This window comes from Phacochoerus africanus, chromosome 5, assembly GCF_016906955.1.
Source record: "Phacochoerus africanus isolate WHEZ1 chromosome 5, ROS_Pafr_v1, whole genome shotgun sequence".
Classification (NCBI taxonomy): domain Eukaryota; kingdom Metazoa; phylum Chordata; class Mammalia; order Artiodactyla; family Suidae; genus Phacochoerus; species Phacochoerus africanus.
Genome location: NC_062548.1, coordinates 91549618 through 91576546, shown reverse-complemented (window position 1 = coordinate 91576546; position 26929 = coordinate 91549618). Strand labels below are relative to the sequence as shown.

At 38.9% G+C, this 26929-nt stretch overlaps 1 protein-coding gene across 3 annotated transcripts in view; it reads left to right on the top strand.

Annotated features, from left to right (window-relative positions):
* The first annotated feature begins 972 nt into the window (after nt 1-972).
* ACYP2 (acylphosphatase 2) overlaps nt 973-26929 on the top strand; it is a 173700-nt gene continuing 147743 nt past the window's right edge. The window contains exons 1-3 of one of the 3 annotated variants that reach the window (XM_047782084.1): nt 973-1267; nt 14059-14075; nt 15978-16087. In XM_047782084.1, the coding sequence (XP_047638040.1) occupies nt 1126-1267; nt 14059-14075; nt 15978-16087 (269 nt within the window). In that variant the 5' untranslated portion in view covers nt 973-1125. The remainder of the gene's footprint in view (nt 1268-14058; nt 14076-15977; nt 16088-26929) is intronic. The other 2 variants (XM_047782085.1, XM_047782082.1) reach the window with 2 other exon arrangements.

Genomic DNA, 26929 nt, shown 5'->3' with positions numbered 1-26929 from the left:
ACAGTTCACCAGAAAGTAAAAATTTCTAAGGATAAACTGCTTTAGCCTTCTAGGCAATTGGGGTGCTTCTGAACAACAAGAAGACTATGAAAAACTCTATGAGTTAACTGCAGACAGGATTTTTTTTTCCTATAGCTACCCGAGTAAAAATGTTTAGATTTATAAGGTTTGTTATCTCAGAATATATCAGTCCATTTAGAATATGGATTCTACTTATAACTGGAATCTAATATCCAGCACAAATGAACATCTCCTTAGAAAAGAAAATCATGGACTTGGAGAAGAGACTTGTGGCTGCCTGATGGGAGGGGGAGGGAGTGGGAGGGATCGGGAGCTTGGGCTTATCAGACACAACTTAGAATAGATATACAAGGAGATCCTGCTGAGTAGCATGGAGAACTTTGTCTAAATACTCATGTTCCAACAGAAGAAAGGGTGGGGGAAAAAATGTAATTGTAATGTATACATGTAAGTATAACCTGACCCCCTTGCTGTACAGTGGGAAAATAAAAAAAAATTATAAAAAAAAATTAATAGACTATGGATTCTGGCCCAAAGCCTTTCTGATTCAACATAGAGGATGAGGATGTAACCTTAAGAAATGGCTCTGCACCTCCGGATAGATTTGAAAGGGCCTGCATAGGGCTCGACGGAGAACGTGGCAAGGGCTTGGTGTTGCCTGCAGGGCAGGGCAAGGCGGGGCGGGGGCGGCAGCAGGGAGGGGGCAACCGAGAGGAGGGGCGGGGAATTGTTTAATAAAATTTTACTCTCTAACCAATACTTCTTAACCACCAAGCGAGTAGGTCTTTCATTTCAAAAGCAATCCTCTTGAGGTATCGAACTATTGCCATCTGGACCGGCTTTTATTTACAAACAGTGAGAAACCAATGAACATAGTGGTTCATTAAATCGCTGGGACGCCTAGGGGGCATCCCTCCCGGCAAGCGAGCTTGGCGCAGGGAAAGGAGACCTCGGGCTCCAGGGGCCTAGCAGCCTCTTCTTCCGGGCGTCCCGGGCTGCCCTCACTCTCAGTCCCCGCCGTCTCATTTGCCGCCTTCCGACGCGTGACCCCGTCGCGCTCGCGTCCCAGACCGGTGACAGGCGCAGGGTGCGCCAAGCGGTCCCATGTGCCCCTTCCCTCTCGCGGCCGCTGCAGTCACCGCGCCCCGAACCCCACTCCGGCTCCTGGGCAGAAGGCTCGCCGCTGCCATGTCTACCGCCAGGCCACTCAAATCCGTGGACTATGAAGTGTTCGGGAGAGTGCAGGGTAGGGGATTCACCAACAGCGGGAGATCAAAGAGGTGTTAGGGGAGTAAGAGTAGAATGCTGCTACAAGCTCACCCTATCTTAAGGTTCCCCAGCCCCATTGTGGCCGGGACTTCCGCTCGGCCATGACACAGCAGCAGTGGGAGGGAAGGAGGCGAAAGGCGCTTGCGCGGGACAGCTGGGCTGGGCGGGGGAAGGAGAGAGGAGTACCGGGAAGCTGGAAAGGCAGGGAGAAGGAGGATGCGCGTGACATAGGGACCTGGCGGCCTAAGGGGGTGCGGGGGGGTTGGGGGCTGGGTACTGGGGAGGGCGTTTGTGTGTCTTGACCGAGTGGGCAAAATAAATCGGGGAGGAAAAGAAGAGAGGGTTCTTGAACGAGCGGTCACCTTTTGTTACCACTGAAACTACTGAGGTTGCCTTGCGTTTTGGGAAAAACACCTACATGGTGTTTAAAGGTTTACTTCGTCGGAGATTATACTTTTTTCCCCCTGTCTAGCTCATAAAAGCGTTGTTAACTAATTTTTTGTTTCATCATAAATTTAAATCATTGCAAAGGATGTAACGTCTGGATTATTGTAATTATTGTCGTATCTAAATTGAAATGTTAAATCACTGAAATTTGTCCAATGGAATATAAATACGGTAGCAATTAAATATTTGCCATCATTCATTCAAAAGTAAGCTTTTTAACTAGTGGGAAGTTTTGCATACCTTTTCCTCTTTGAATTTGATTTTCATTGTATTTCCCCTACACAATGTTACCACATTTTATACATGAGTGTATCCAGTTGGTCACTTAGCAATATATGTATATGTAATTTATTTTCTTAATTGCCTTTGACCATAATTCTCTATTCATTTTTTTTCCTCTCTGGCTTGAGTTACTGTTGTGACTATTGTTAGAACATAATTGATGAAAATAATATAAATACATTTAAAAGTATGATAAACATTACTAAGTTTAAAAAGTAAATTTGTTTTGGAAATTTATTTCATAAAAAAAAGCTGGGGGTGTTTATTTCTTTCTTTTTTTTTTTATTTTTGTAATGGCTGCCCCTGTGCCATATGGAAGTTTCCAGCCACAACAGTGCCAGAATTGAGCCAAATCTGTGACCTACACCACGGGTCACTGACTTACACTGTAGCTCTTGGCAGCTGCAGCTCCGATTCATCCTCTAGGTTGGGAAGTTCCATATGCCACGGGTGAGGCCCTAAATAGAAAAAAAAAAAAAATCCTTGGTGACAAAATGGTAGAATGTTCTAGGGGGTCAAGTGTACTCTGCATTGTTCTCAAATACATAGACCCATTGTTCTCAAATACGCAGACCCTAACTTAGGAAAGTTTTCATTCTAAGAATTAGTTTATAAGTTAGTTGTTTGAAATTCAGGAAAATATATTTATAGAAATAATATTACAAATAGTGGGTTTGCTTCTCAGGCCCTTCCACAAAGTCTATTCATAGATCCATAGGTTTATTGACAGAAATAATCAATAAACAGTCTATAATAGGCATAGAAAAGAGTTTTATTCCAGCGAAACTGAGGACTATAGCCCAGGAGACAGTCTCTCAGATAATTCCAAGGAACTGCTCTGGAGAAGCATGGTTTTCAGCACATTTTTTTTTGTTGTTACTGTTTTTATTTTTTTGCTTTTTAGGGCCATACCTGTGGCATATGGAAGTTCCCAGGCTAGGGGTTGAATTGGAGCCACAGCTGTCAGCCTATACCATGGCAAAGCTGGGTCCCATCCACGTCTGTGATCTACACCACAGCTTTCAGCAATGGCAAATCCTTAACCCACTGAGTAAGACCAGAATATGAACCTGAATCCTCGTGGATCCTTGTTGGGTTCATTACCACTGAGCCACCACAGAACTCCACAGTTTTGTTTTTTTCCTTTTTCGGCTGCACACACAGCATATGGAAGTTCCTGGGCTAGAAACTGAATCCAAGCTGGAGCTGTGACCTACACCACAGCTGCAGCAGTGCTGGATCCTTAACCCACGGCACTAGGCCAGGGATTGAATCGTCGCCTCCAGAGACAAGCTGGAGCATTAACCCACTGCATCACAGTGGGAACTCCAGCACAGTTTTACATCTTGTCAGACTAAAGAACATCAAAAAAATCAAGGATTCATTCCTTCAAGGTTTCAAAAAAAACAGAGCATGTACATATTGAATTAGCATGGCCTTTGCATCTGGGAAGGGAGTTTTATCATCAAAGGACACCAGCACTGGCATCCCAGAAAGGGAGGCATTTAATCTTTATTTTTAACATGGACATTCTTTACCTCTGGTTAATGTACCCTTTTGTTTAATAGTTAAAGCAGATGTACAATGTATGTTTGATAGGCCACAAACAGGCTGTTTTAGTTAGCATAATGGTCAAGTTCATGGATAAGCCAGAATGACTTCCCAGTCTTCAATATCTGAACAGTTCTTCTATCAGGCTGCTGCTATTCTCCATTGATGCTTTCTCCTTCTACTTTTTTTTTTCTCTTTCCTTTTTGGCCATATCTTCCAGCTCATGGAAATTCCTTGGCCAGCAATCGAATCTGACTGCTGCAATGCCAGATCCTTAACCTGTGGCACCACAGCAGGAATGCCTCCCTCTGCTTTTTTTTTTTTTCAGATACACTTTTTTTTTTGTTTTAGAACAGTTTTAGAGTTATAGAAAAGTTAGAGATATTCTATAGAGAGTTCCTGTATACTCCACCTTCTGTTTCCCCTGTTGTTAACATCTTACAGTGGTATGGTACAGTTGTCATGACTGGTGAGCCAATATTGATACATTACTGTTAACTAAAGTCTACATTTTATTAGTTTTTACCTAAATTCCTTCTTCTGTTCAGAGTTCATCTAGGCTCTTACATTACATTTATTCATCTTGTCCCCTTAGGCTCACTTACGCTGTGGCAGTTTCTCAGATTTGCCTTGTTTTCCATGACCTTGGCAGTTTGGAGGAGTATATTGAGGCTAGGTACCATGTAGAATGCTCCCAAACTGGGGTTTGTCTGACATTTTTGGTATAAGACTGAGGTCGTGGGTTATTGTTAGAAAGACAGATGAGGGAGAGAATACCATTCTCATCACACCTTATCAAAGGTATGAACCGTCAACATGACTCATCACTGTTGATATTGACCTTGATCACCGGGCTGAGATAGTGTTTCTCCACTGTTAAGTTACTTGTTCCCTGCCCACCTCCTCCATCATCTGCTTTATCTCCATGTTCTCAAGAAGCTCCATGTTTTTTTCTCACCAATTTCTGTTGCACTGGGGTCTTTGGGGTGAGGAATAGGGGAGTAGGGGACTGACCCTCTGTTTTTAGAGCATTCGTAGCTATGAGGTGACTTATAATGTCCCTATAAATGTTTAATTACAGTTATATGTAGAATAATATCTAAAAATTTTAAAGGGAAATTTATTAAGCTTTACCAAGTCTCAGGTGAGTATTAAGAACATTCGTAGAAATGTTTTGTGGCAATCTGTTTGTTTATATGTATGTTAGAAATTCAACAGTTTGTTTATGGCAGTATTGACTCAGATTTAGAGTGGGAATAACTTATTGGACTGCAGAAATAAATAGAAATTTTCTTGATGACTGCTGAAGATGAAAATTGGGATGAATTACTAAATAGCTTTGACAGATACCACATGATTTAGATGTACACATTTCCCCTTATGTAGACAGGTAAATGTTTTAGAGGTTGAAAACTTTACTACCTTAAAGTCAAGAACTATGGTTCACTCTAATTTACTTTCTCATCTTTTTGCCTATAGCATTTCATTGGTAGTTCTGTTCTACTTCTTGTTTTTACTTCTCCTAATCCATTATCCTTTCAGCTACAGTTATTTGTGTACACGTATCTGTGTCTCTCACTGGACAATAAGGATAGAATTTTGAAGGTCAAGCTCGCTTGTTTTTGTATCCCCTACAGGCTGTGCTTCTGATGGGGACATCCAGAGTATCTAAAATTAAATTGAAGTGCTTGGAGACAGTTGGCTTGGAGAAGAAGCAGTAGGCTAATGGCCGTTTTGACTATTTGAACAATACCATGGTGTGTGGCTCCAGGGGTCAGATCCTAGGTGGATGGTGAAAGGTTAAAATGAGGCAGAATTTTATTCCATGTTAGGAAGGACTTTCTAACAATCAAAAATGTTTAAAGTCATTAAGGGCTGCTTTGTAAGGTAGTGACTAGATGACTCTACACTCAGAATTCATACATGTGGTTAGACCCCAGGATGAAGGGGTATAGTGCAATGTGAAAATCTGATTTTACATGAAAGAGTGCTGAGACTTAAAACTTGTCATATTGTTTCTTTAAATATAAACTTTTTTGTGGATTTAAAATATGATTGGCTTTGCAAATATGCACCTCAGAGTTGCTCCCTGACACATCCTTCCACAAGGCAAGGTCCAGTTGTAGCTGATTGAGCCTCGACTGAGCAGCATATTGTATTTGAAACTCTTGTACCCGAAGCAGCTGATGTCTGTCCCAGTTTCTAGAGCATTGTGTCAGTAAAAAACCTACATGTGTCATGTCAGCTTCCCTTCTCTTTATCAAGTGAGGTGGAAGCAGTGCAGAGAGGCTGTGGAAGCCTATAGAAGCATCTTCTCCAACACAGGCCCTGTCCTGAGATTGCTCTGTCTCAGCCAGTGCTGGTCAAGGGCAGAAAAGCCGTGATCACTTTCACCTTTTTTACTATATGGATGCCCCTCTGTTGTACAGTATGCTTCAAACTAGGGATCAGAATTCTCAGAAAGACTCTTAGAAAATTCCAAGTGGATTATGAAGCTTTGAGTGGTTAATTCCTGCATGGTTCACTGCTTTACAAAGTTAATGGACTGGAGATCTGGCCACCTCTTGATATACATTCCCTCTAAGGCTTTTAAATAAGAGTTGTAGGGAGTTCCCTTTGTGGCTCAATGGTTACGAACTGGACTAGTATCCATGAGGATGCAGGTTTGATCCCTGCCCCCGCTCGGTGGGTTAAGGATCCAGTGTTCCATGAGCTGCAGTGTAGGTTGAAGACATAGCTTGGATCAGGTGTGGCTGTGTCTGTGGTGTAGGCCAGCAGCTCTAGCTCCAATTGGACCCCTGGCCTGGGAACTTCTATATGCTGCAGATATGGCCTCCCCTCCCCCCAAAAAAATGAGTCGTGATTGAGGGGCCCAGTAAGTAACACCCCTTTTCATTATGTGAGTTATTGACAAGTAAAATGAGTAAAGAAGAGTTTGGGGGAAGTGGTGTAAATCTTGAGGTAAGTGGATTTTATAATAATCTGTACTGCAGAATTAAACACACCAACCCAGGTACCAGCAGGGCTCCCTCAATGGACAGAGCAGAAGAGCTATTCCTCTGAGTAACTAACTCCCAGAAGGAAGAAGAGAAAGCACCTGGGCTATGTATGCTTCTCCTTCTAAACTTACCCACTAGATAAGTCACTGAATGTCTCTGAGGAGGAGTCAGGAACAGTCAGAGGGTAGCCAGGAGTGACACACTAATGGATATTTCTCCTCATTGAAGGAACTATCACGAAGGCAAATAAACTTTCTCCTCCAGAAATAAGCTGTAAAATCTAGAGAGAACTCAACTTTTTAGTTCGATTGCAGCACTTCCAGATGATGTGCATGGCAGAGGATTTTGGTGTGAAGTGATAGGAGCAGTCAGGGAGGTCATATGATCAACAACCTGGGGAGTGGCTGCCGTTGTTCTACAGAAAGAGATAAGAAGGACTACATCATAGTCCTGTTTTCTTCTTTCTTTGTGTGTGTGTGTGTGTGACATTTAAAAAAATTGAGATCCAATTCACCCTTGTAACACATTCAAAGCATACTAAATATATAGCGGTTTTTACTGTATTTATAGTGTTTTGCAGCTACAACCACTAATATAGAACATTTCCATCATCTCCAAAAGAATCCCTGCCCCACAATTCCTTTCAGCAGTCATTTCCCATTCCCCTCTTCCCCCATCCCTCATGGATGTCATGGCCAAGGTCTCTCTGGTTTCCTTGGACTTTTCCTCATGGTGTCAAGATGGCTGCTGTAGCACAAGTCATTACACTCACCCTACAGACAGAAAGAGAGAGGGTACAAGGATGGAAACTTTGGCTAAGTCAGCCCCTGATAAAGAGCTTTTCTGAAAGCTTCAACCAGTGACTTGGCTTATTTCTCATGGGCCATCCCTCTTCTAAGGAGGACTGGATGATATAGAAGAGTGTGATGCTGCCCCAAGGAAAATAAGAATTCTGCCAGAAAAGCAGAAGGGGAAAATGGATTTTGTCCAGGCAGCTAACAATGTCTACCACAGATATTCATCTATAAATTACATTTAATAGCATGATAATTACATTTGATATTCTTTGCCAAGTAGTGATGTAAAAGGACGTGTTACAGAAAGTCTTAGATCTCCATGGTCTCAACCTCAAAACGTTTTATCTGTAATCAGGATAACCTAAATTTCCATAAAGTATGTATTGAATCTTTGGCATATGGTTTATCTCTGTCTTATGTTCTTTTCCATTTATCACAACTTAAAGTAATGAGTAACACTTGTATTATCTACCTTGTCAAGCAGTATGAATTTAGCCTAAAATTAAGTCTGTTAAAATTTAACGATCTTTTAGTTCTACTGTTTTAAGATTTACTTAATAAATATGTGTGTGGGGTTCCCATCATGGCGCAGTGGTTAACGAATCCGACTAGGAACCATGAGGTTGCGGGTTTGGTCCCTGCCCTTGTTCAGTGGGTTAAGGATCCGGCACTGCCATGAGCTGTGGTGTAGGTTGCAGACGTGGCTCGGATCCAGCGTTGCTGTGGCTTTGGCATAGGCTGGCAGCTACAGCTCCGATTGGACCCCTAGCCTGGGAACCTCCATATGCCTCGGGAGTGGCCCAAGAAATAGCAAAAAGACAAAAAAAAAAAAAAAGAAAAAGAAAGAGCTGAAGTAACCTGCCAAGGTCACACAGCTGTGCCTGGCAGTCTGCCTCTGATGTCTATGCTTCCAAACACCTAGGGCGCATCAAGACATAGGGAGTGTGAGCTGGGCACATGAGTAATAAATAAATAAATATGTGTGCCTTTACCATCCATAGTTAAAATACAGCCATTATATCCTCCTCTAGGCTCCTATCCCAAATCCTTTAAGTTCTATAAGACAATCAACTTGACCATTTCTTTTTTTCCCTTCTTATGGTTGTTAAGCCATTATTTATAACCAACATGCTGATATTAATTTTTTTTTGTCTTTTTTAAGGCCACCACCATGGTATAAGGAAGCTCCCAGGCTCAGGGTCAAATTGGAGCTGCAGCTGCTGGCCTGTACCACAGCCACATCAATGTGGGATCGGAGCTGCATCTACAACCTACACTGCAGCTCATGGCAATGCCAGATCCTTAAGCCACTGAGCAAGGATCTAGTCGGGTTTTCTACCATTGAGCCACAATGGAAACTCCTAATATTTCTTGATTTGTCAATTTAGGCATTATCTAGTGACTTTTTGCTACCCTTTATAGTATATAGTATATTATAAATAAACTCATGCACACAACACACCAAACTATATATTATCATTTAGGTAAATTAGTAAAGTTCTGCTAGAATCAACTCAGAATTCTTATGATTGTTTCCAGCTTTGAGTGCAGTAACTTTATCACCACTTTGAAATTAAACCTAAATTCTAATCAGTATGGTTGTATGTTTATTTGAAATGTTAATAATGGATTATTATAGGAAATAAGACATTAAATATTTATCAGCTGGGGAGTTCCTGTTGTAGCTCGGTGGGTTGAGAACCTGGCTAGTATCCGTGAGGATGCAGTTTCGATCCCTTGCCTTGCTCAGTGGGTTAAAGATCTGGTGTTGCTGCAAGCTGTGGTGTAGGTTGCAGATGTGGCTCGGATCTGGTGTTGTTGTGGCTGTGGCATAGGCCAGCAGCTGTAGCTCCAATTTGACCCCTAGCCTGGAAACTTCCACATGACACAGTTGCAGCCCTAAAAAGAAAAAAAAAAAATATATATATCAGCTATTTTCTGTTTCATTCATTCAACAACCATGTGCCAAGCTCTGGTCTAATACTAGGGACACATTAGTGGAAAAGACAGAGAAAATTCTGCCCCAGTAGAATTTACAGTGAAGACAGGAAATGAAAAAAAAGTAAACAAATAATACATAATAATATATGATAATTGGTGTCATGCATATCCAGGAGGTATATAGGGGTGCACCACTGTTTTAGATAAATTGACCACAGCATTTTTATTCTGTGGAAATGACGTTGGTGCAGATATATGAATGATGAGAAGGAACCAGCCATGAGAAGATGGGGGGGGAGAGCATTTCAGGCAGAGGGAATAGTAAATGCACAGGCCACGAGGTAGAAATATGCTTGGCCTGTCAAGGGACGCAAAGGAGAAAAATTTGGCTGGAATGGAATGAACGAGGCGGTGGGGGGGTGTTCCTAAGAGATGAGATGAAACATTAGAAAGGGACCTGGAGGCTGTGGTAACCAGAATATATTTTATTTTGAGTATAATAGGGAGCCCACCAGAGGATTTTAAGCTGGAAAAGGAAGTTATTTGATTTTACTTAAGAAAATAAGACCACCTTGATGCTTTATGGAGACTAGACTGTAGGGGGCAGAACAAAACATAGGGAGACTAGTGACAGGGTTATTGCTATGGATTAGTTGAGAGATTATGATAACTTGGACTAGGATATAAAAACATTACAATCTGTTTTTCTATAAACAGTTGAAACAGAATTAAGCTATTTTTAAGTTTGGGGCTAGAAATAATTGGTAAAATGAGTACAATGATTAGTTTTGAATATTTAACTCTGTGTGATATCTAAATAGGCCATAAACTTGATTTTGCACGTGCTCTTCCATCTGTAATGTTATTCCATTCTCATTATACTAAATTTTGCTCATCATTGAAGTCTCAACTCTAAGATACATTTTCAGTAAGCCTGCTTTAAAATCACCTAAGACAGGATCATATTTTTGTCCCATGAAATCCCACTTGCATCCTGGTTTATGTATTTTACAACTCATAATTACTCTTTTATTTATTTAAAATTTTCTTTATTTTTATTTTTCCCCAGTTTTGTTGAGATATAATTGATGTACTGTATAAGTTTAAAATATACAACATAATGATTCAGCTTACATACATCATGAAATGACTCTCACAGTAAGTTTAGTGGACATCCATCATCTCATATAGACAAGAAAAGAAACAGAATTTTATTTTCTTTGGGATGAGAGCTCTAAGAATTGACTCTCTTAACGACTTTCATATGTTAATTATTTTTATCATGTTGTTCCTTACATCCCTAGCACTTATTTAACTTATAATTGGAAGTTTGTACCTGTTATGTTCAACTTTTTTTTTTAGGGCCACACCTGCAGCATATGGAAGTTCCCATGCTAGGGATTAAATTTGAGGTGCAGCTGTTGGGCTACGCCACAGCAACACCAGATCCAAGCTGCGTCTGCAACCTACATCACAGCTCACTGCAACGTGTATCCTTAACCCACTGATCAAGGCCAGGGACCGAACCCGTGTCCTCACAATGCTAGTCAGGTTCGTTAACCACTGAGCCACGAGGGAACTCCCCTCTTCTACGTTTTAATTGCCAGTTTACTTGTCTATCTTCCCCACTACACTGTAAACTCCTGGATAGCAGGGATGGTCTTATTTACTCATCTCATTCTCTGCTTTTATTTATTTATTTATTTATTTATTTATTTATTTATTTATTTATTTATTTATTTATTTATTGTCTTTCTGCCTTTTCTAGGGCCGCTCCCACGGCATATGGAGGTTCCCAGGCTAGGGGTTGAATCGGAGCTGTAGCTGCCAGCCTGTGCCTGAGCCACAGCAACTCGGTATCTGAGCCGTGTCTGTGACCTACATCACAGCTCACAGCAACGCCAGATCCTTAACCCACTGAGCAAGGACAGGGACCGAACTCAAAACCTCATTGTTCCTAGTCTGATTCGTTAACCACTGCGCACGATGGGAACTCCTCATTCTCTGCTTTTAGAATTAGACAGTTAATGAATATTTGTTAAGTGAACAATCAGAAAGTCCAATAGTGTGCTTATTAGGTATTTGTTACCTGATTCTTAGATTATGTCTGTGTGAGTAAAATATTTCATAGACTGAAGTGGGTAATTTCCTTGACCTTGCAGTATATTGGATACCTCTTTAAACAATTCCTCAAAGCATGTCATCTTAAGCAAATGGCCTTTCTGTCATCAGTAAATAGATGGTGGAAGGGCTGCTGGGGATGTATAAAATGTTGCAAGGATGTTGCTCTTCACATGGGGTAGGGGTGGGGGTGGGGTAGTGGTTGGAAGTGGGCAGCATGTTGTAAACCTCCCTTTCTGGCAGCCCTGCTATTTCTCCTAGCAAGTGGTAGGGGTGGAGGAAGCTGTCTAAAGAACAGCTGGAACAGCAGTTGCCTGGCCGGCTGCAACACCAAGTCCAGTTAGAGTGCAACTTTGGTTTTATTTTTTCCGTTTCATTGTCATTGTCCATGGTTTCTTTCATGTAGTGCCGCTGACTTGTAAAAATAGCTGAGGCAATATTGATATGCAACATATGATTTATTACCAACACAAACGGGAACAGTATCAATGGGAAATGCATCAGATCTGTAGTACCCTAGATTTGAGTTTTGAGTTTTGAGTTTTCCCCTTTGTGATGCAATTCTTGACCTGAAATATAAATCCTTTTCAAAACTTTCCCAGACCTTCCTTTAAGGTAGAGCCAACCATTGATTCTGATCTTTAGCAGGAGTATCACCTGGAGAGAGTGTGTTAAACTTGGGTTTCTGGACTCAACCTGCAGAGTTTCTGTTTCTTTAGGTCTGGGGAGAATCCTGATAATGCAGTTTTCTAAAAAACTCTCAGGTGATATTGGTGCCTCTAAGTCATGGACCACTCTTTGAATTTGAAAGAGGTGAACCATATGTTTCCATTTCTGTTTCCATCAGTTGCATGTGCTTTTTTTTGTTGTTGTTGTTCCTTTTAGGGCCACACCCAAGGCGTATGGAAGTTCTCTATGGGTTAAGGGCCGAATCGGAGCTACAGCTGCTGGCCTACACCAGCCACAGCAACGTGAGGTCTGAGCTGAGTCTGTGATGTACACTACAGCTCAGGGCAATGCTGGATCCTTAAGCCACTGAGTGAGGCCAGGGATCAAACCCACATCCTCAGGGATGCTAGTCAGATTTGTTTCCGCCGAGCCATGACTGGAACTCCCTTATGTGCTTTCTTTTTTTTTTTTGTCTGTCTTTTTAGGGCTGCACCTGTGGCATATGGAGGTTCCCAGAGCCACAGCAATGCCAGATCTGAGCCACGTCTGCAACCCACACCACAGCCCACGGCAATGTCAGATCCTTAACCCACTGAATGAGGCCAGGGATCAAACCTGAAAGTTCATGGTTCCTACTGGGATTCATTTCCACTGCCCTAGGACGGGAACTTCCTCATGTGCTTTCTTAATGTGAACATCATTTGGGACCGTTCACTGTTGAGGAACTCAAGAAGGGAATATTACAATATTCCTGGACCCAAACCTTCAGCTCTTAGTCAGCATCTTCTGGGATTCCCTCACTTTTAGGATAAAAGAACCTCACCCTTCTCCACAATTCGGCCTGTTTCATCTCTCTCTCTTCTACATGGTCTGGTTGACCTGAAGCGTCTCTTAAATTTTCTGCCCATTCCTTCTATATTACTAACTCATGTCTTTCCTTCCATCTCTATAACATATTGCCTTTCTGAGTCCCCTTCAGGTCAATACTTTCTCCTCATCATTCCTCCACATTTTATAGACATCTTTTAAAATATTTTTCTAGGCCCCTAAAAATTTCATTTGTGATACTATCCTGTCTTTATTGCCTTCACTGCTCTTCCTTCGTATTCATTTGGTTCCATAACACACTGCCACTGGAAACAAATGATGTTCCTTCTTATTATAAATCTGCTTATGAAACTGCATAAAATTACCTAAGCCACTGATCTCTTCTGTATCCTCTTAACCAGGCTCCATTTCTGTTTGGAGAAGCTGTCTTTTGACCTCCTTGAGATTGGTTTGATCTTTTCCCCTGGGATTTGCCAATGTATTTTTTCCCCTTAATTAAAAAACACTGAGGTATAATTTACATTCGGTAACATTCACCCTTTTTAGTATACACATTTTGATAAATTCATGCAGTCATGTAACCATCACTGCCACTACCACAACTGAGACAGAGAACAGTCCAATCACCTCCCCCCCCCAAAAGTTCCCTCAAGCTCCTTTCCAGCTCGCCTTTCCTTCCTACACCCAGCTGTTGGCAATCATGGATCAATTGCCTTTTCTAGGTTGTGGAATTAAAATTAAAATATAAATGTTTTGTTATATTTAAACTTGAATTTAGTCCTTGTATTTAAAGAAGACATTCTAAAAGCTGAGGGTGAGTAAATTTTATGCCAACATACTCAACTGTTCTTGGAGTGAATATTTTGTTTTATTTAAAAATTTAAAACTGAATATGCAGTTTGACATTTAATTATACTTTGGTTTCAGAATATTATTCTTTTTCTCCAAAAATAATCTTCCCTGTCTCTTTTTTTTTTTTAAAGAAAATAATTAAAAAACCGCTTTCTGAATATATTCAGATATTAAAGATTTTGTTCATTTCATTTACTATTTAATGAAAGTTAAGTCAGGAAATATATAACTTTTTAAAAGGTGGAAAAGCTGACATTTCTTTTCATCTTTCTCTTATACAGGTGTTTGCTTCAGAATGGTAAGTCAATACAATCTGCTTGTTAGTTTTTGTCATTGCCTCCCACTGTTATTTCTAGTTACAGACCAGTTTTCTACTTAGTGCTGATCTATTGCTTATTTCCTGTCCTGAACAGCAAATGAAGAAATATTTTATTTCTTTCAAATTACTGGTTGAGATTTTTATTAAGGATGTCTTTTAAAAGTAGTCTATCAAAAACATTACAGCCATCTTAGTTTTTTGTTAATATTTCTATGAATTTTAGAAGTACCTCTCTTGGGGGTGATCTAATTAAACATTTTGATTAGGTATATTTAATACCAAGTATGGGATCTTCCACTTGTTCTGGATGGAGGAATCCCTCAGTCAAGGGTACCTATCTTTTATTTTTCCCTATGACTGCATCCATGGCATATGGAAGTTCCTGGGCCAGAAATTGAATCCTAGCCATAACTGCGACCTATACTAAAGCAGCAACACCGGATCCTTTAACCTACTCTGCTGGGCAGGCGTCAAACTCTCACCTCTGCAGCGACCTGAGCACCTACAGTCAGATTCTTGACCCACTGTGCCACAGTGGGAACTCCAAGGGTACATACATATCTTGAATTGCAAAATGAGAAACAACCATGTGGCATGAGGAAGTGGTTTGTAGGTTTTTAAAAGTTAAAACCCCTTGTTACTTTTAAAATCTTTGAAGTAGTTATTTATTTAAAAATGCTTAAAAAATATCTATTTTAAAAGTATAGTACTCCTTCCCTAAAAGTTAAATGTGGTGTATTCTAACCTTCTAGCTGACGTGGGAGTCACCAGCTAGGTTTCTGTTTCTGATCCCTGAGGGTTCTAATAGGTTCCTTCAAATCAAGTCTGTGCATTTTGAGATAGTCCCATCCCCTCGAGTTCAGTTTTTCTCCTTTTCCATAATCTGTGAAAGCTTGACTTATTTTCAGAACCAGCCCTTCCATCAGTTCTAGCTGTAATCATCTTGGTTTGTGTTGCTTCATTTAGTTGGGGATGTGGAGTGTAGAATTGGTCACCCTGGCCTTCAAACAGGAGAAGAGCACATTTCTAAAAAGTGCTTGCAGACTGGATCCATAGAGTTTTAGTATGTTTAGTGGCTTAAAGTCATTCAAAATCAAAATGTAGCAGGGTTTTCATTTGCCAGTAGCATAACTGAATTTGCAAATGGGAAAAGGAATTTTAAATTAAGAATAATAGGAAAAATAAATGTACTCTTAGACAGTCAAAACATTTGCGTGGCAAGTCCAGAGCCAACAGAAAACATTGGAATCTTTTAATCCAATACTTTTTATTGATAATAATTGGATTTTTTTTCTCAGTGATTGAGAATCTTGTTCTGATCATCCTTTGGAACCCAGACTGACAATGTAATTTAGCACTGGCAGGCATGAGGGCAATGCAACTGAATTTTATGGATCTCAAAACACGTCAGTGAAACTATTATCTGAAATATTTCCCACTATCTGTTTATTTTCTCATGATGTGCTGGTCTTTACTGAAAGTAGAATTTAATGAAAAATACCATTTAAATGAAAGTTCTTATAAATACAGGTACTACCATAGGTGAACTACATACTTTAGGAAAAAAAAGTGATCAGCTTAGTATTTTTTGAATGTTAGAATCAAGCATGTTATAAATTCAGACTTAAAAAAATTTTTTTTTTGCTTTCTAGGTCCACATCTGTGGCATATGGATATTCCCAGGCTATGGGTTGAATTAGAGCTGCAGCTACCAGCCTATACCACAGCCACAGCAATGCCAGACCCCTACCCACTGATGGAGGCCAGGGATCAAACCCACATCCTCATGGCTACCAATCAGGTTCATTTCTGCTGAGCCATAATGGGAACTCCCTAAATTCTCACTTTTGATTCTTCTCTCTTGTTTTCTCCTGAAACCAGTACACTGAAGATGAAGCTAGGAAAATAGGAGTGGTTGGCTGGGTGAAGAATACCAGCAAAGGCACTGTGACAGGCCAAGTGCAAGGCCCTGAAGAGAAAGTCAATTCCATGTAAGTAAAAAGACTAATAACCCATGCATGCAATTTATGAGCCTATTCCAATGTTTGGTTGGAAAGTAAGAATAGAATTGATGGACCAAATTCAGTTTGTAGATTATCATTGAATCATCATGCTTTTAGGCAGACCAGCAAAGAAATTCTTAGAGTTGAGAGTGGAATTTCTACCTTTAGGAATGGATTTCTCACTTGGGCAGGCCATCAAAAAAAGCAGTAGCATCACTCTCCAATTTGTATGAATTGTGTTCTATCCTCCAAGTATTTCTTGTTTAAAGTGGTTGTGATAGAAGCATTGTGCTTTACAGTGGTTCTTGAAGTTCTTAAAGAGCTTGAAGGGCAAAACGTTTGCCACTTCCTTTTTACTAATTATCTCATTTACCTAAACGTAGTTTTATTTGTACTGTTAATGAAAGTGTGTTTGATAAGCTATATAGTTACCATCATATTAGTCTTACTGTGCGAAGGAGACCAGATTCAGTAATAAGGGGAAAAAGTGCCTTATGTATGTTCACAATGTCGTTTTCAAAGACTTTATCTTTTTAGCTTCCTAATTTCCACTGCTCTCTGTAGTTGTTTTTTTTTAATAAAAAAATAGCTACTATTTATTGAACATTTGCAACATGTTAGGTAATAGACTAAATGCTTTTTATGGATTATCTCATTTAATCTTCACAACGGATCTTATGAGGTAGGTACTAATTAGTACCTATATTATTTTGTTATTTTTTTGTAGTTTATCTTTGTTTACTTAATTTTTTAGACTTCAAAAGCAATAGATTTTTCATGTAATAAGTGAAGTAATAAAATGCAGAGCAGTATAAAAGCTAAGCTAGTAATTGGACCCTCCTCTCTGCTTCTCTCCCCTTTATGTAACCTGGGCCAGTGGCTTTATGAATCCTTTCCAAACTTTCTTTTTCACTTAAAATATTTAATTATACATTTATAATTAGGGTTTGCTTTTACCGAAATAGAATACTTTATGAATATTTTTCTGTAACTAGTTTTTTTTGCTTTGTGGACATTCAACAACCAGGTAATATGAAACTACCAACTCCTTATTTTTCCTAATTTCTTTATGTAGAGGTACATATTTGCATTTGTGTGTAAAATCCTACCCCAGCTTGAAAAGTGGGGTCCGAAATTCAGTTTCATAAAATAGGGGATAATAGTTAATGGAAAAGTCATATTTTTCAGTAGGATGGTCACAAAATGCACAAGTGAGAGGACCATAGGAGTTATACAGAACTAATAGTTCAATGGATGAGAAATGCCAGATGACTATGAAAGAGTTTGGTTATGGGGACCACATGCAGGATGGATGCTCATGCCGATCACCTTATATCCTAATCCATGTCATAGCAAGTTTTTGATTAATTTTAACATCACTGTAATCATATGTTTTGCCCCCTTTTCCTTTCCAACATTTGCACATCCCTCTTCGCTGCTGCACTACCAGTCATCTGTTAGCAACCTGTGTGTGTTTCCTTCTATATTTGTCTCCATGTTTGCTTACACACACACACACACACACACACACCCCCCACACAGAGTCTTGGATGCGTGTATATTTGGGGGTATTATTCAGTGTTTTGTTTTTAAAAATGGGACCACGGTATATGTACATCTTCCCACGTTACTTTTATTATTCAAAAATACATCCAGGAAAATCCAAGTCAAATGTTATAGCTCTAACTCATTCTTTTTAATGGCTGCTTGATACTCCACAGTTTATTTTTTTTTAATTGTATTTTTATTTTTTTTACATATATACATTCTTTTTTCTCACATTATCATGCTTCATCACAAGTGACCAGACATAGTTTCCAGGGCTATACAGCAGGATCTCATTGCTTATCCATTGCAAAGGCTATAGTTTGCATCTATTAACCCCAAATTCCCAGTCCCTCCTACTCCTTCCTCCTCCCTCTTGGCAACCACAGGTCTGTTCTTCATGTCCATGATTTTCTTTTCTGATTCCACAGTTTAAATGTATAACTATTTACTCCCTTATTTCTGGGAATTCATTTTCTCACTTTTTGTTTTTTCCACAATAAGAGCAATGCTGTAATAAACATTTTAGTGGTGATTTTATTTTTATGGGATAGATTTCCAGGATTGTGATTTGTTGGTTGAAGTGAGTGTGTACTTTTAACATAAAAATATTTGCCCAACTGCTTTTCAGAACAGCTGTAAACAATTTAATTTTTTTTTCTCTTCATCCTGTTGGCATTTGGTACTGTTGCTCTCTCATTTTTCTTTTATCGGATTGGATGTAGAGTGGTGTATTTTTTTTAACTATAATTTTCATTCCTCTAATTACTAGTTAGTTGAAGCATCTTTGTGCTCTGTGGATTTGTTCTCATGGATTCCCATTTCACATTCTTTACCAATTTTCCCACTGGATTGCTTGTCTCTTGCCAGTTTTTAAAAGCACTTTGTATACTGGTGATGACTGTTAACTCATCTGTTATCTCTTTTGCAAGTATTTCCCCAAACCTATCATTTGCCTATTGGTTTTGTTTATGATAGCTTTTGCAACATAAATTGTTTTTCATTTTTATAAACTCATGTGGCTATCTTTTCTTTCTGGTTAAAAACAGATTGTAAGTGTTGTTTCCCAGCTTTTCTTCTTATTTTTTGATGTTTTATTTATTACATTAGGAATCTACTCCATCTGGAATTTGTTTTTTATTTCTAATATGAGACTGGGGCCTATTTTCTACCAGATAGGTAGCCAGTTGTGCCAGCATCATTTATTAAACAGTCACCCTTTCCTCACTGAGTTGAAATATGTTTTTGTCATATATTAAAATCTCATATAAACTGAATTTTATTTCTGGATTCTCTATTCTAGTCTGCTGATTGATTTATCTATTCCTAAACTAAGACTTTGTATTGATTTAATTACAGTGGCTTTATAGTACATTTTCTTTCCCTATTCTTTTTCATTCATTTATTTGCTTTCTTGGACATTTATTTTCTCTCTAAACTTTAAGATACTTTTGTCCATTTAATTGGAATTCTATTTTTTAAAAAAACTTCCCTAATTGTTTTTACGAATGCGTCATTAAAATAAACCTTGTTTTTTTTTATTTTTTATTTTTTTAATCTTTTTGCCATTTCTTGGGCCGCTCCTGTGGCATATGGAGGTCCCAGGCTAGGGGTCTAATTGGAGCTGTAGCTGCCAGCCTACGCCAGAGCCACAGCAACGCGGGCTCTGAGCTGCGTCTGTGACCTACACCACAGCTCACGTCAACGCCGGATCCTTAACCCACTGAGCAAGGGCAGGGACCGAACCCGCAACCTCATGGTTCCTAGTCGGATTCGTTAACCACTGCGCCACGACGGGAACTCCAACCTTGCAGCACTATTCACAATAGCCAAGACATGGAAACAACCCAAATGTCCATCGACAGAGGATTGGATTCAGAAGATGTGGTATATATACACAATGGAATACTACTCAGCCATAAAAAAGAACGACATAATGCCATTTGCAGCAACATGGATGGAGCTAGAGAATCTCATACTAAGTGAAATGAGCCAGAAAGACAAAGACAAATACCATATGATATCACTTATAACTGGAATCTAATATCCAGCACAAATGAACATCTCCTTAGAAAAGAAAATCATGGACTTGGAGAAGAGACTTGTGGCTGCCTGATGGGAGGGGGAGGGAGTGGGAGGGATCGGGAGCTTGGGCTTATCAGACACAACTTAGAATAGATTTACAAGGAGATCCTGCTGAATAGCATTGAGAACTATGTCTAGATACTCATGTTGCAACAGAAGAAAGGCTGGGGGAAAAATGTAATTGTAATGTATACATGTAAGGATAACCTGACCCCCTTGCTGTACAGTGGGAAAATAAAAAAATAAAAAAAAATTAAAAAAAATAAAAACAGTTTTGGAATTAGAGAAAAATTGGGATTGGGAAGATAGTACAGAGAGTTTCTGAATACTCACCATTTCCCCTATTAACACTTTATGTTAGTATACATATTTTACAATTAATGGACCAATAAAGATGCCTTAGCATTAACTAAAGTCCATAGTTTATTCAGATTTCCTCAGCTTTTACTTATGTCTTTTTTCTCTTTTAGGAATCCATATTTTACTTGTCTTTTAATTGCACATTTTCAGATATTAAGAGAATTGACATTAAATCTTCCCATCTAAGAATATGGACGCATTTCATTTGCTCAGATTTTAAAATTTATCCTTTAATGTGATCTTATGGTTGTTGTCATATATGTGTTATACTTCTTGCTGAATTTATTCCTAAAGATTTGTCTTAGTTTGGGCTGCTGTAATAATGTATCATAGACAGGGTAGTTTATAAGCAACAGGAATTCTTGCAGTTATGAAGGCTGCAAGTGCAAGTTCGGGGTGCCAGCAAGGGCAAGGTTTGGTGAGGGCCCTTTTCTAGATTGCGGACTGCTGACTTATTGTATCCTACATGGTGCAAAGAGAGCCAGCTTTCTGGCCTATTCTTATAAGGGTACCAATCTCATTATCTCATTATTTCTTATCCAGTTGTTCTAGGGTTTCCAATTTTAATTTATCATTTAAAAAAGAAAAACCTCTCTTATATTTGTGTTTATTTCTTCTTTGAAAATTCCTAGTCATATACAGATTTATTCTCTCCTTGTTTTTCCTTAATCAGTCTCAGAGGAAATTTGTCTATTTTCTTGGGATATCTTAACTTTTGGATTTATTGATCATTTTTACTTTTTTGGTTTTCTACTTCATTAATTTCAGCTTGTTGGTGTTTTTTTTTTTTGGATTGTGCCTGTGGCATGTGGAAGTTTCGCGGCCAGGGATCAAACCCAGGCCACAGCAGCAAGCCAAGCTGCTGCAGTGACAAGGTCTTATCCTTAGCCTGCTGTGCCACAAGGGAACTTCTCAACTTTTATCTTATTCCCTCTTTTTTATTTCTTTGTTGCTTGGTCTCTATATCTTCAATGTGAGTGGTAGTTGTCTTTAGTTTTAGTCTTTTTATGTTAATGATAGTGATTAGCCATTTCCCCCTGAACACTGCTTTTGGTTTGTTCTATAGGTTTTGGTGAAAAGTATTCTTTTCATTGCTTTCTGGGTAGTTTGTAATTTCATGTTTTATTTCCTCTTTGAGAAAATATCCAATGGTGTTTTGGTTATGTGTTTTTAAGTTTCCAGTGGTTATGGTTTTTTTAGTCACTTTTTATAATATTTCTATTTTTATTTGATTATGATCTGAGATGGGGCCTAGATCTCTACTTTAAAAAAAATTGTTAAATTCTTATAATAACATGATTTATTTTGGATAGATCAGTTAGGATGGGTGATGCAATTAGGATGTTTTAGGCTGCAAGTAAGAGAGAGTCTGAGTAAAAGTGGCTTAATGAAGGGCCTGATTTTTCTCATTTTCCAAAAAGACCATGGCAGGTAGTTCCAGAGTTGGTTCAATGGCTCCATTATGTTAGGACTCTAGGGTCAGTTTTTTTGGGACCCTCTTGGCTTTCCATCCCTTTTGCTTGCCTGCAAATCCTTCACACCCTCATAGGATCAATTCAGAGGCAGGAAGAATGTGAAGCTTTTTCATCATACAACTTTCTCTTCTCATGGAGGAAATTCTTAGAAGACTCTGGCATATTTCGCTACAGGTCCCACTGGACAAAGCAAGGTCTCAGGCCTATGCCTGGCTTCAAGTGATGTTAGGGAAGTATCTGGCATTTTTAGCTTTCTTCCTAACAAGTGGGTTTTGGTATCAAGAAGGAAGAGAAAGAGGAATGGCTGCTAGGGAGATATGCAACAATATTTACTGTAAAAGAGACCTTAAAAGAAGGTATATTCTCTTTCTAAGGCATATGAGATTTCATATATACATGTATATATAAAATAACATATATATTAAATATATATAAAACATATATAAAATATGTATGTATATATACATATTTGAGTGTGTTGATTATATTATTCAGTTCCATTTTTTGACAACTAAATGAACTTATTGTGAAAGTGGTATATCAAAGTCTTTCTACATATGTTTTCAAGTTATTGCAATTTAATTTTTCTTTGCATTTCTTGCTATTGTGTTGTTTGATACATACAGATTTATGACTTGTGTAGTCTTCATAAACAGTGCCTTTTTTCATTACATAGTATTTGTCTTTATACATTTTAATGCTTTTAAATTTAATTTCTACCTTGCTACTCCTTCTTTTAAATGTACATTTCACTTATATTTCTATGCTTACCTTTATATTTTTATCCATTCTTGATCATTTTAAGGGTACTTTTTGTAAACAACATATAGCTATGTTTGGTTGTTTAACACATTTTGAAAATTTTTTTCTTTTAATGTCAGAATTCAGTCTCTTCACATTTAGTGTAACAATTACTTTGAACACTAACTTGCTTTCTTCATATTTTGGTGTAATCATAGTTTGTAACAATTTTATTCTTCCGTAGTACTTTACTACTATTATTTTTAGTTTTAAGCATCAATGCACTGGTATGTTTTGTTTTTATAGTGTACTATAACACATATATAGAGTAATGCATCACATATAATTATATGGGTTGATGAATTAGTATTAAGCAAATATCTTTCTCCTGCAGTTTCAAGTGTCCATGGATCATTTGCATGAGCCTGATTCTGGATTCTGTATTCACTTTCATTTGTTTGTCTATTTTTGCACCAATACCATGCCCTGTTAATTCTTGTAGCCTTATGGGTCACCATGCTGTGGAGTAGGAAAAAAAAATGAAAGGTAAAAAAAATAAATAAAGGAAGCAAAGAGAAAAAAAAAACAAACCTATCTGTGTCATGTTTAATAACATCACAGATTATCTTGAAAAAAAATTATTGTAGCTTTAAGTCCTAGCATATGGTAGGCAAGTTATTCTAACTTATATTCTTCATCAATATAGTGTGGCTATTCCAGTACCTTTCATTACCATGTAACTTATAGATCAATTTGTCGAGTTCTACAAAATAACCTGTTGACTTTTGACTGGGACTGGATTAAGTGTATTGGTAAATTTAGGGAGAATTTATGTCATAAATGTGATAAATCTCATTTATTTTGTTCTTCTTTAATACTCTTAATAGTGTTCTATAATTTTCTGCAAAAAAGTTCTTGTGTATTTATTTGCTCCCAAGGCATTTGATAGTTTTTTGTTTTTGTTTTTGTCTTTTGTCCTTTTTAGGGTGCACCTGCGGCATATGGAGGTTCCCAGGCTAGGGGTCCAATTGGAGCTGTTGCTGCTGGCCTACACCACAGCCACAGCAATGCCAGATCTGAGCTGCATCTGCAACCTACACCACAGCTCATGGCAATGCCGGATCCTTAATCCACTGAGCGAGGCCAGGGATTGAACCCACAACGTCATGGTTCCTAGTTGGATTCCTTTCTGCTGAGCCATGATGGGAACTCCATAGTTTTTTTTTTTTCCTATACAGGTGTTCCTTATATTATGTACAATGTATCAAATGTTGCATAATAAAATTATGTAAGTGAAAATAAAAGCAAGACTTACAAAATAGAATAACAAAATATGTAAAGTTAAATCCAAAAGAAGAACTACGGTTGGGGTCTTATAATTTTAATTACTGGAATATTCATTCTGGGTATTTTTTAATTTCCTCTTTGATTTCTTCAGTGATCCATTGTTTGTTTAGTAGCATGTTGTTTAGTCTCTATGTGTTTGTGTTTTTGCAGTTTTTTTCTTGTTGTTGATTTCCTGTTGTAGAGCATTGTGGTTGGAAAATTTGCTTGATATGATTTCAGTTTTCTTAAAGTTACTGAGGCTTGATTTGTATCCCAGGATGTGATTAGTCTTAGAGAATGTTCCATGTGCACTTGAGAAGAATTCTGTTGTTTTTGGATGGAATGTCCTATAAATATCTAAGTCCATCTGGTCTAATGCTTCATTCAGGGCCTGTGTTTCCTTATTGATTTTCTGTTTGGATGATCTGTCCATTGCTGTAAGTGGGGTGTTAAACTCCCTCACTATTATTGTGTTGTTGATTTCTCCTTTTAAGGTTGTTAGCAGTTGCCTTATATATTGTGGCGATCCTATGTTGGGTGCATAGATATTTAAAACTGTTATATCTTCTTCTTGGGTTGATCCTTTGATCATTATGTAGTGACCTTCCTTGTCTCTTAAAATATTCTTCATTTTAAAGTCTATTTTGTCTAATATGAATATTGCTACTCCACCTTTCTTTTGATTCCCGTTTGCATGTAATATTTTCATCCATCCTGTCACTTTCAGTTTGTATGTGTCCCTAGAAGTGAAGTGGGTCTCTTGAAGACAGCATGTATATGGGTCTTGTTTTTGTATCCATTCAGCCAGTCTACATCTTTTGGTTGGGTGTTTAGTCCATTTAACATTTAAGGTAATTACTGATATGTATGTTCTTTTTTTTTTTTTTGTCTTTTTGTCTTTTTGTTGTTGTTGTTGTTGTTGTTGCTATTTCTTGGGCCACTCCCGCGGCATATGGAGGTTCCCAGGCTAGGGGTTGAATCAGAGCTGTAGCCACCGGCCTACGCCAGAGCCACAGCAACGCGGGATCCGAGCCGCGTCTGCAACCTACACCACAGCTCACGGCAACGCCAGATCGTTAACCCACTGAGCAAGGGCAGGGACCGAACCCGCAACCTCATGGTTCCTAGTCGGATTCGTTAACCACTGCGCCACGACGGGAACTCCCTATGTATGTTCTTATTGCTATTTTATTAATTGCTTTGGATTTGTTTTTATTGCTCATTTTTCTTCCCTTCTTCTCTTGTTCTCTCCTCTTGTGGTTTGATGACTATCTTTAATGTTGTATTTGAGTTGATTTTTTTAATTTGTTTGTGTGTCAGTTGTAGATTTTTGGTTTGCAGTTACCCTGAGCTTTTGATATAGGAGTCTATATATATATGAGATTGTTTTAAGTTGTTGGTCTCTTAATTGCAAGTGCATCTCCAGTGTCCTGCATTTGTACCCTCCTCTTCTCACAATTTCAGACTTTGGTAGCATAATTGTGCATGGATATTTCTTATCTTTACTGTATATATGCCTTTACTGGTGAGCCTTGTCATTTGCGGTATTTTTGTTTCTGGTTGTGGCCTTTTCTTTTCTGCCTGGAGCAATTCCTTTAGTATTTGTTGTAAAGCTGGTTTAGTGTTGCTGAATTCTCTTAGCTTTTGCTTATCTGTAAAGCTTTTGATTTCCCCTTCAAATCTGAATGAGAGCCTTGCTAGGTAAAGTAATCTTGGTTGGAGGTTTTTTTTCCTTTCATCACATTAAGTATATCATGCCACTCCCTTCTGGTCTGCAATAACCTTATTGGGGTTCCCTTGCGTGTTGTTTGTTTCTTTTCCCTAGCTGCTTTCAATATTTTCGCTTTGTGTTTAATTTTGGTCAGTTCGATTAATATGTGTCTTGGGGTGTTCCTCCTTGGGTTTATTTTATGTGCACTCATTGCACTTCCTGGATTTGAGTGAGTGGTTCCTTTCCCATGTTAGGGAATTTTTCAGCTATTATCTCTTTGAATATTTTCTGTCCCTTTCTCTCTTCTTCTGGCACCCCTATAATATGGATGTTGATTCTTTTACTGTTGTCTCCAAGTTCTCTGAGACTCTCTTCATTTGTTTTCAATCTTTTTTCTCCTTTCTGTTCCACATCCATGATTTCCACTAGTCTGTCCTCCACCTCGCTTATTTCTTCTGCCTCGTGTATTCTGCTGTTGGTTGCTTCTAATGAATTTTTTATTTCAGTTATTGTATTTTGCATCTCTTCTTGCTTAAGTTTTATATCTTGTATTTCTTTGCTCAGTGTTTCTTTTGAATTATCTGTCTTTGCCTCCAGTTTATTTCCAATGTCTTGCATCATCTTTGGCATCAGCAGTCTAAAGTCTTTTTCCTGGAGGCTGATAATCTCCTGTTCACTTAGCTTTTTTTCTGGTTTTTTTTTTCCTTTCTCCCTTATCTGAGTTATGGTTCTCTGTCTTTTCATTTTTATAGGTTTTTCGTGTGGTAACCTTTTTGCAGACAATAGAGGTGTAACCTCTCTTACTTCTGGTGTCTGCCCCCCTTGTGGCTGATATGGGGGCTTGCTGTAGGCTTCCTAATGGGAGGGACTGGTGCCTGCCCACTTGTAGGTGGGGCTGATTCCTATCCCTCTGGTGGGTGGGGCTTTGTCTCTGGGTGAGATTAGAGGCAGCTGTATGCCTTGGGAATCTTTTACTGATGGGTGGTGCTGTGATCCCACCTGGATTATTGTTTGGCCTGGGGCTTCTCAGTACTGATGGGTGGGGCCAGGTTTTCCCAAAAGGGGCACCTCCAGAGAAAGGCATGCTGATGAATATTCCCAAGAGCTTTGCTTCCAATGACCTTCCCCCACAACAAGCCACATTCACCCCTGTTTTCCCAGGAGATCCTCCAAGAACTGCAGAAAGGTCCAACCTAGATTCCTATGGAAACTTTGCTTTGCCCTGGGACCCAGTGCACATGAAAGTCTGTGTGCACCTTTCAAGAATGGGGTCTCCATTTCCCCCAGTCCCGTGGAGCTCCTGCACACTAGCCCCACTGGCCTTCAATGCCAGATGCTCCAAGGGCTCTTTCTCCCAGTGCCAGATCTCCAGGCATGGGAATTTGATGTGGAGCTCAGAACTCTCACTCCTGTAGCTGAGTCTCTGTGATACAGTTACTTTCCAGTCTGTGGGGCTTCCCACCTGGGATGTATGGGGTTGCTTATATCACACAATTGCCCCTTCTACCTCTTGATGTGGCCTCCTCTTTGTATTCTGTAGTAGGATATCTTTTTGAAAGTTTCCACTACATTTGGTTGAAGGTTGCT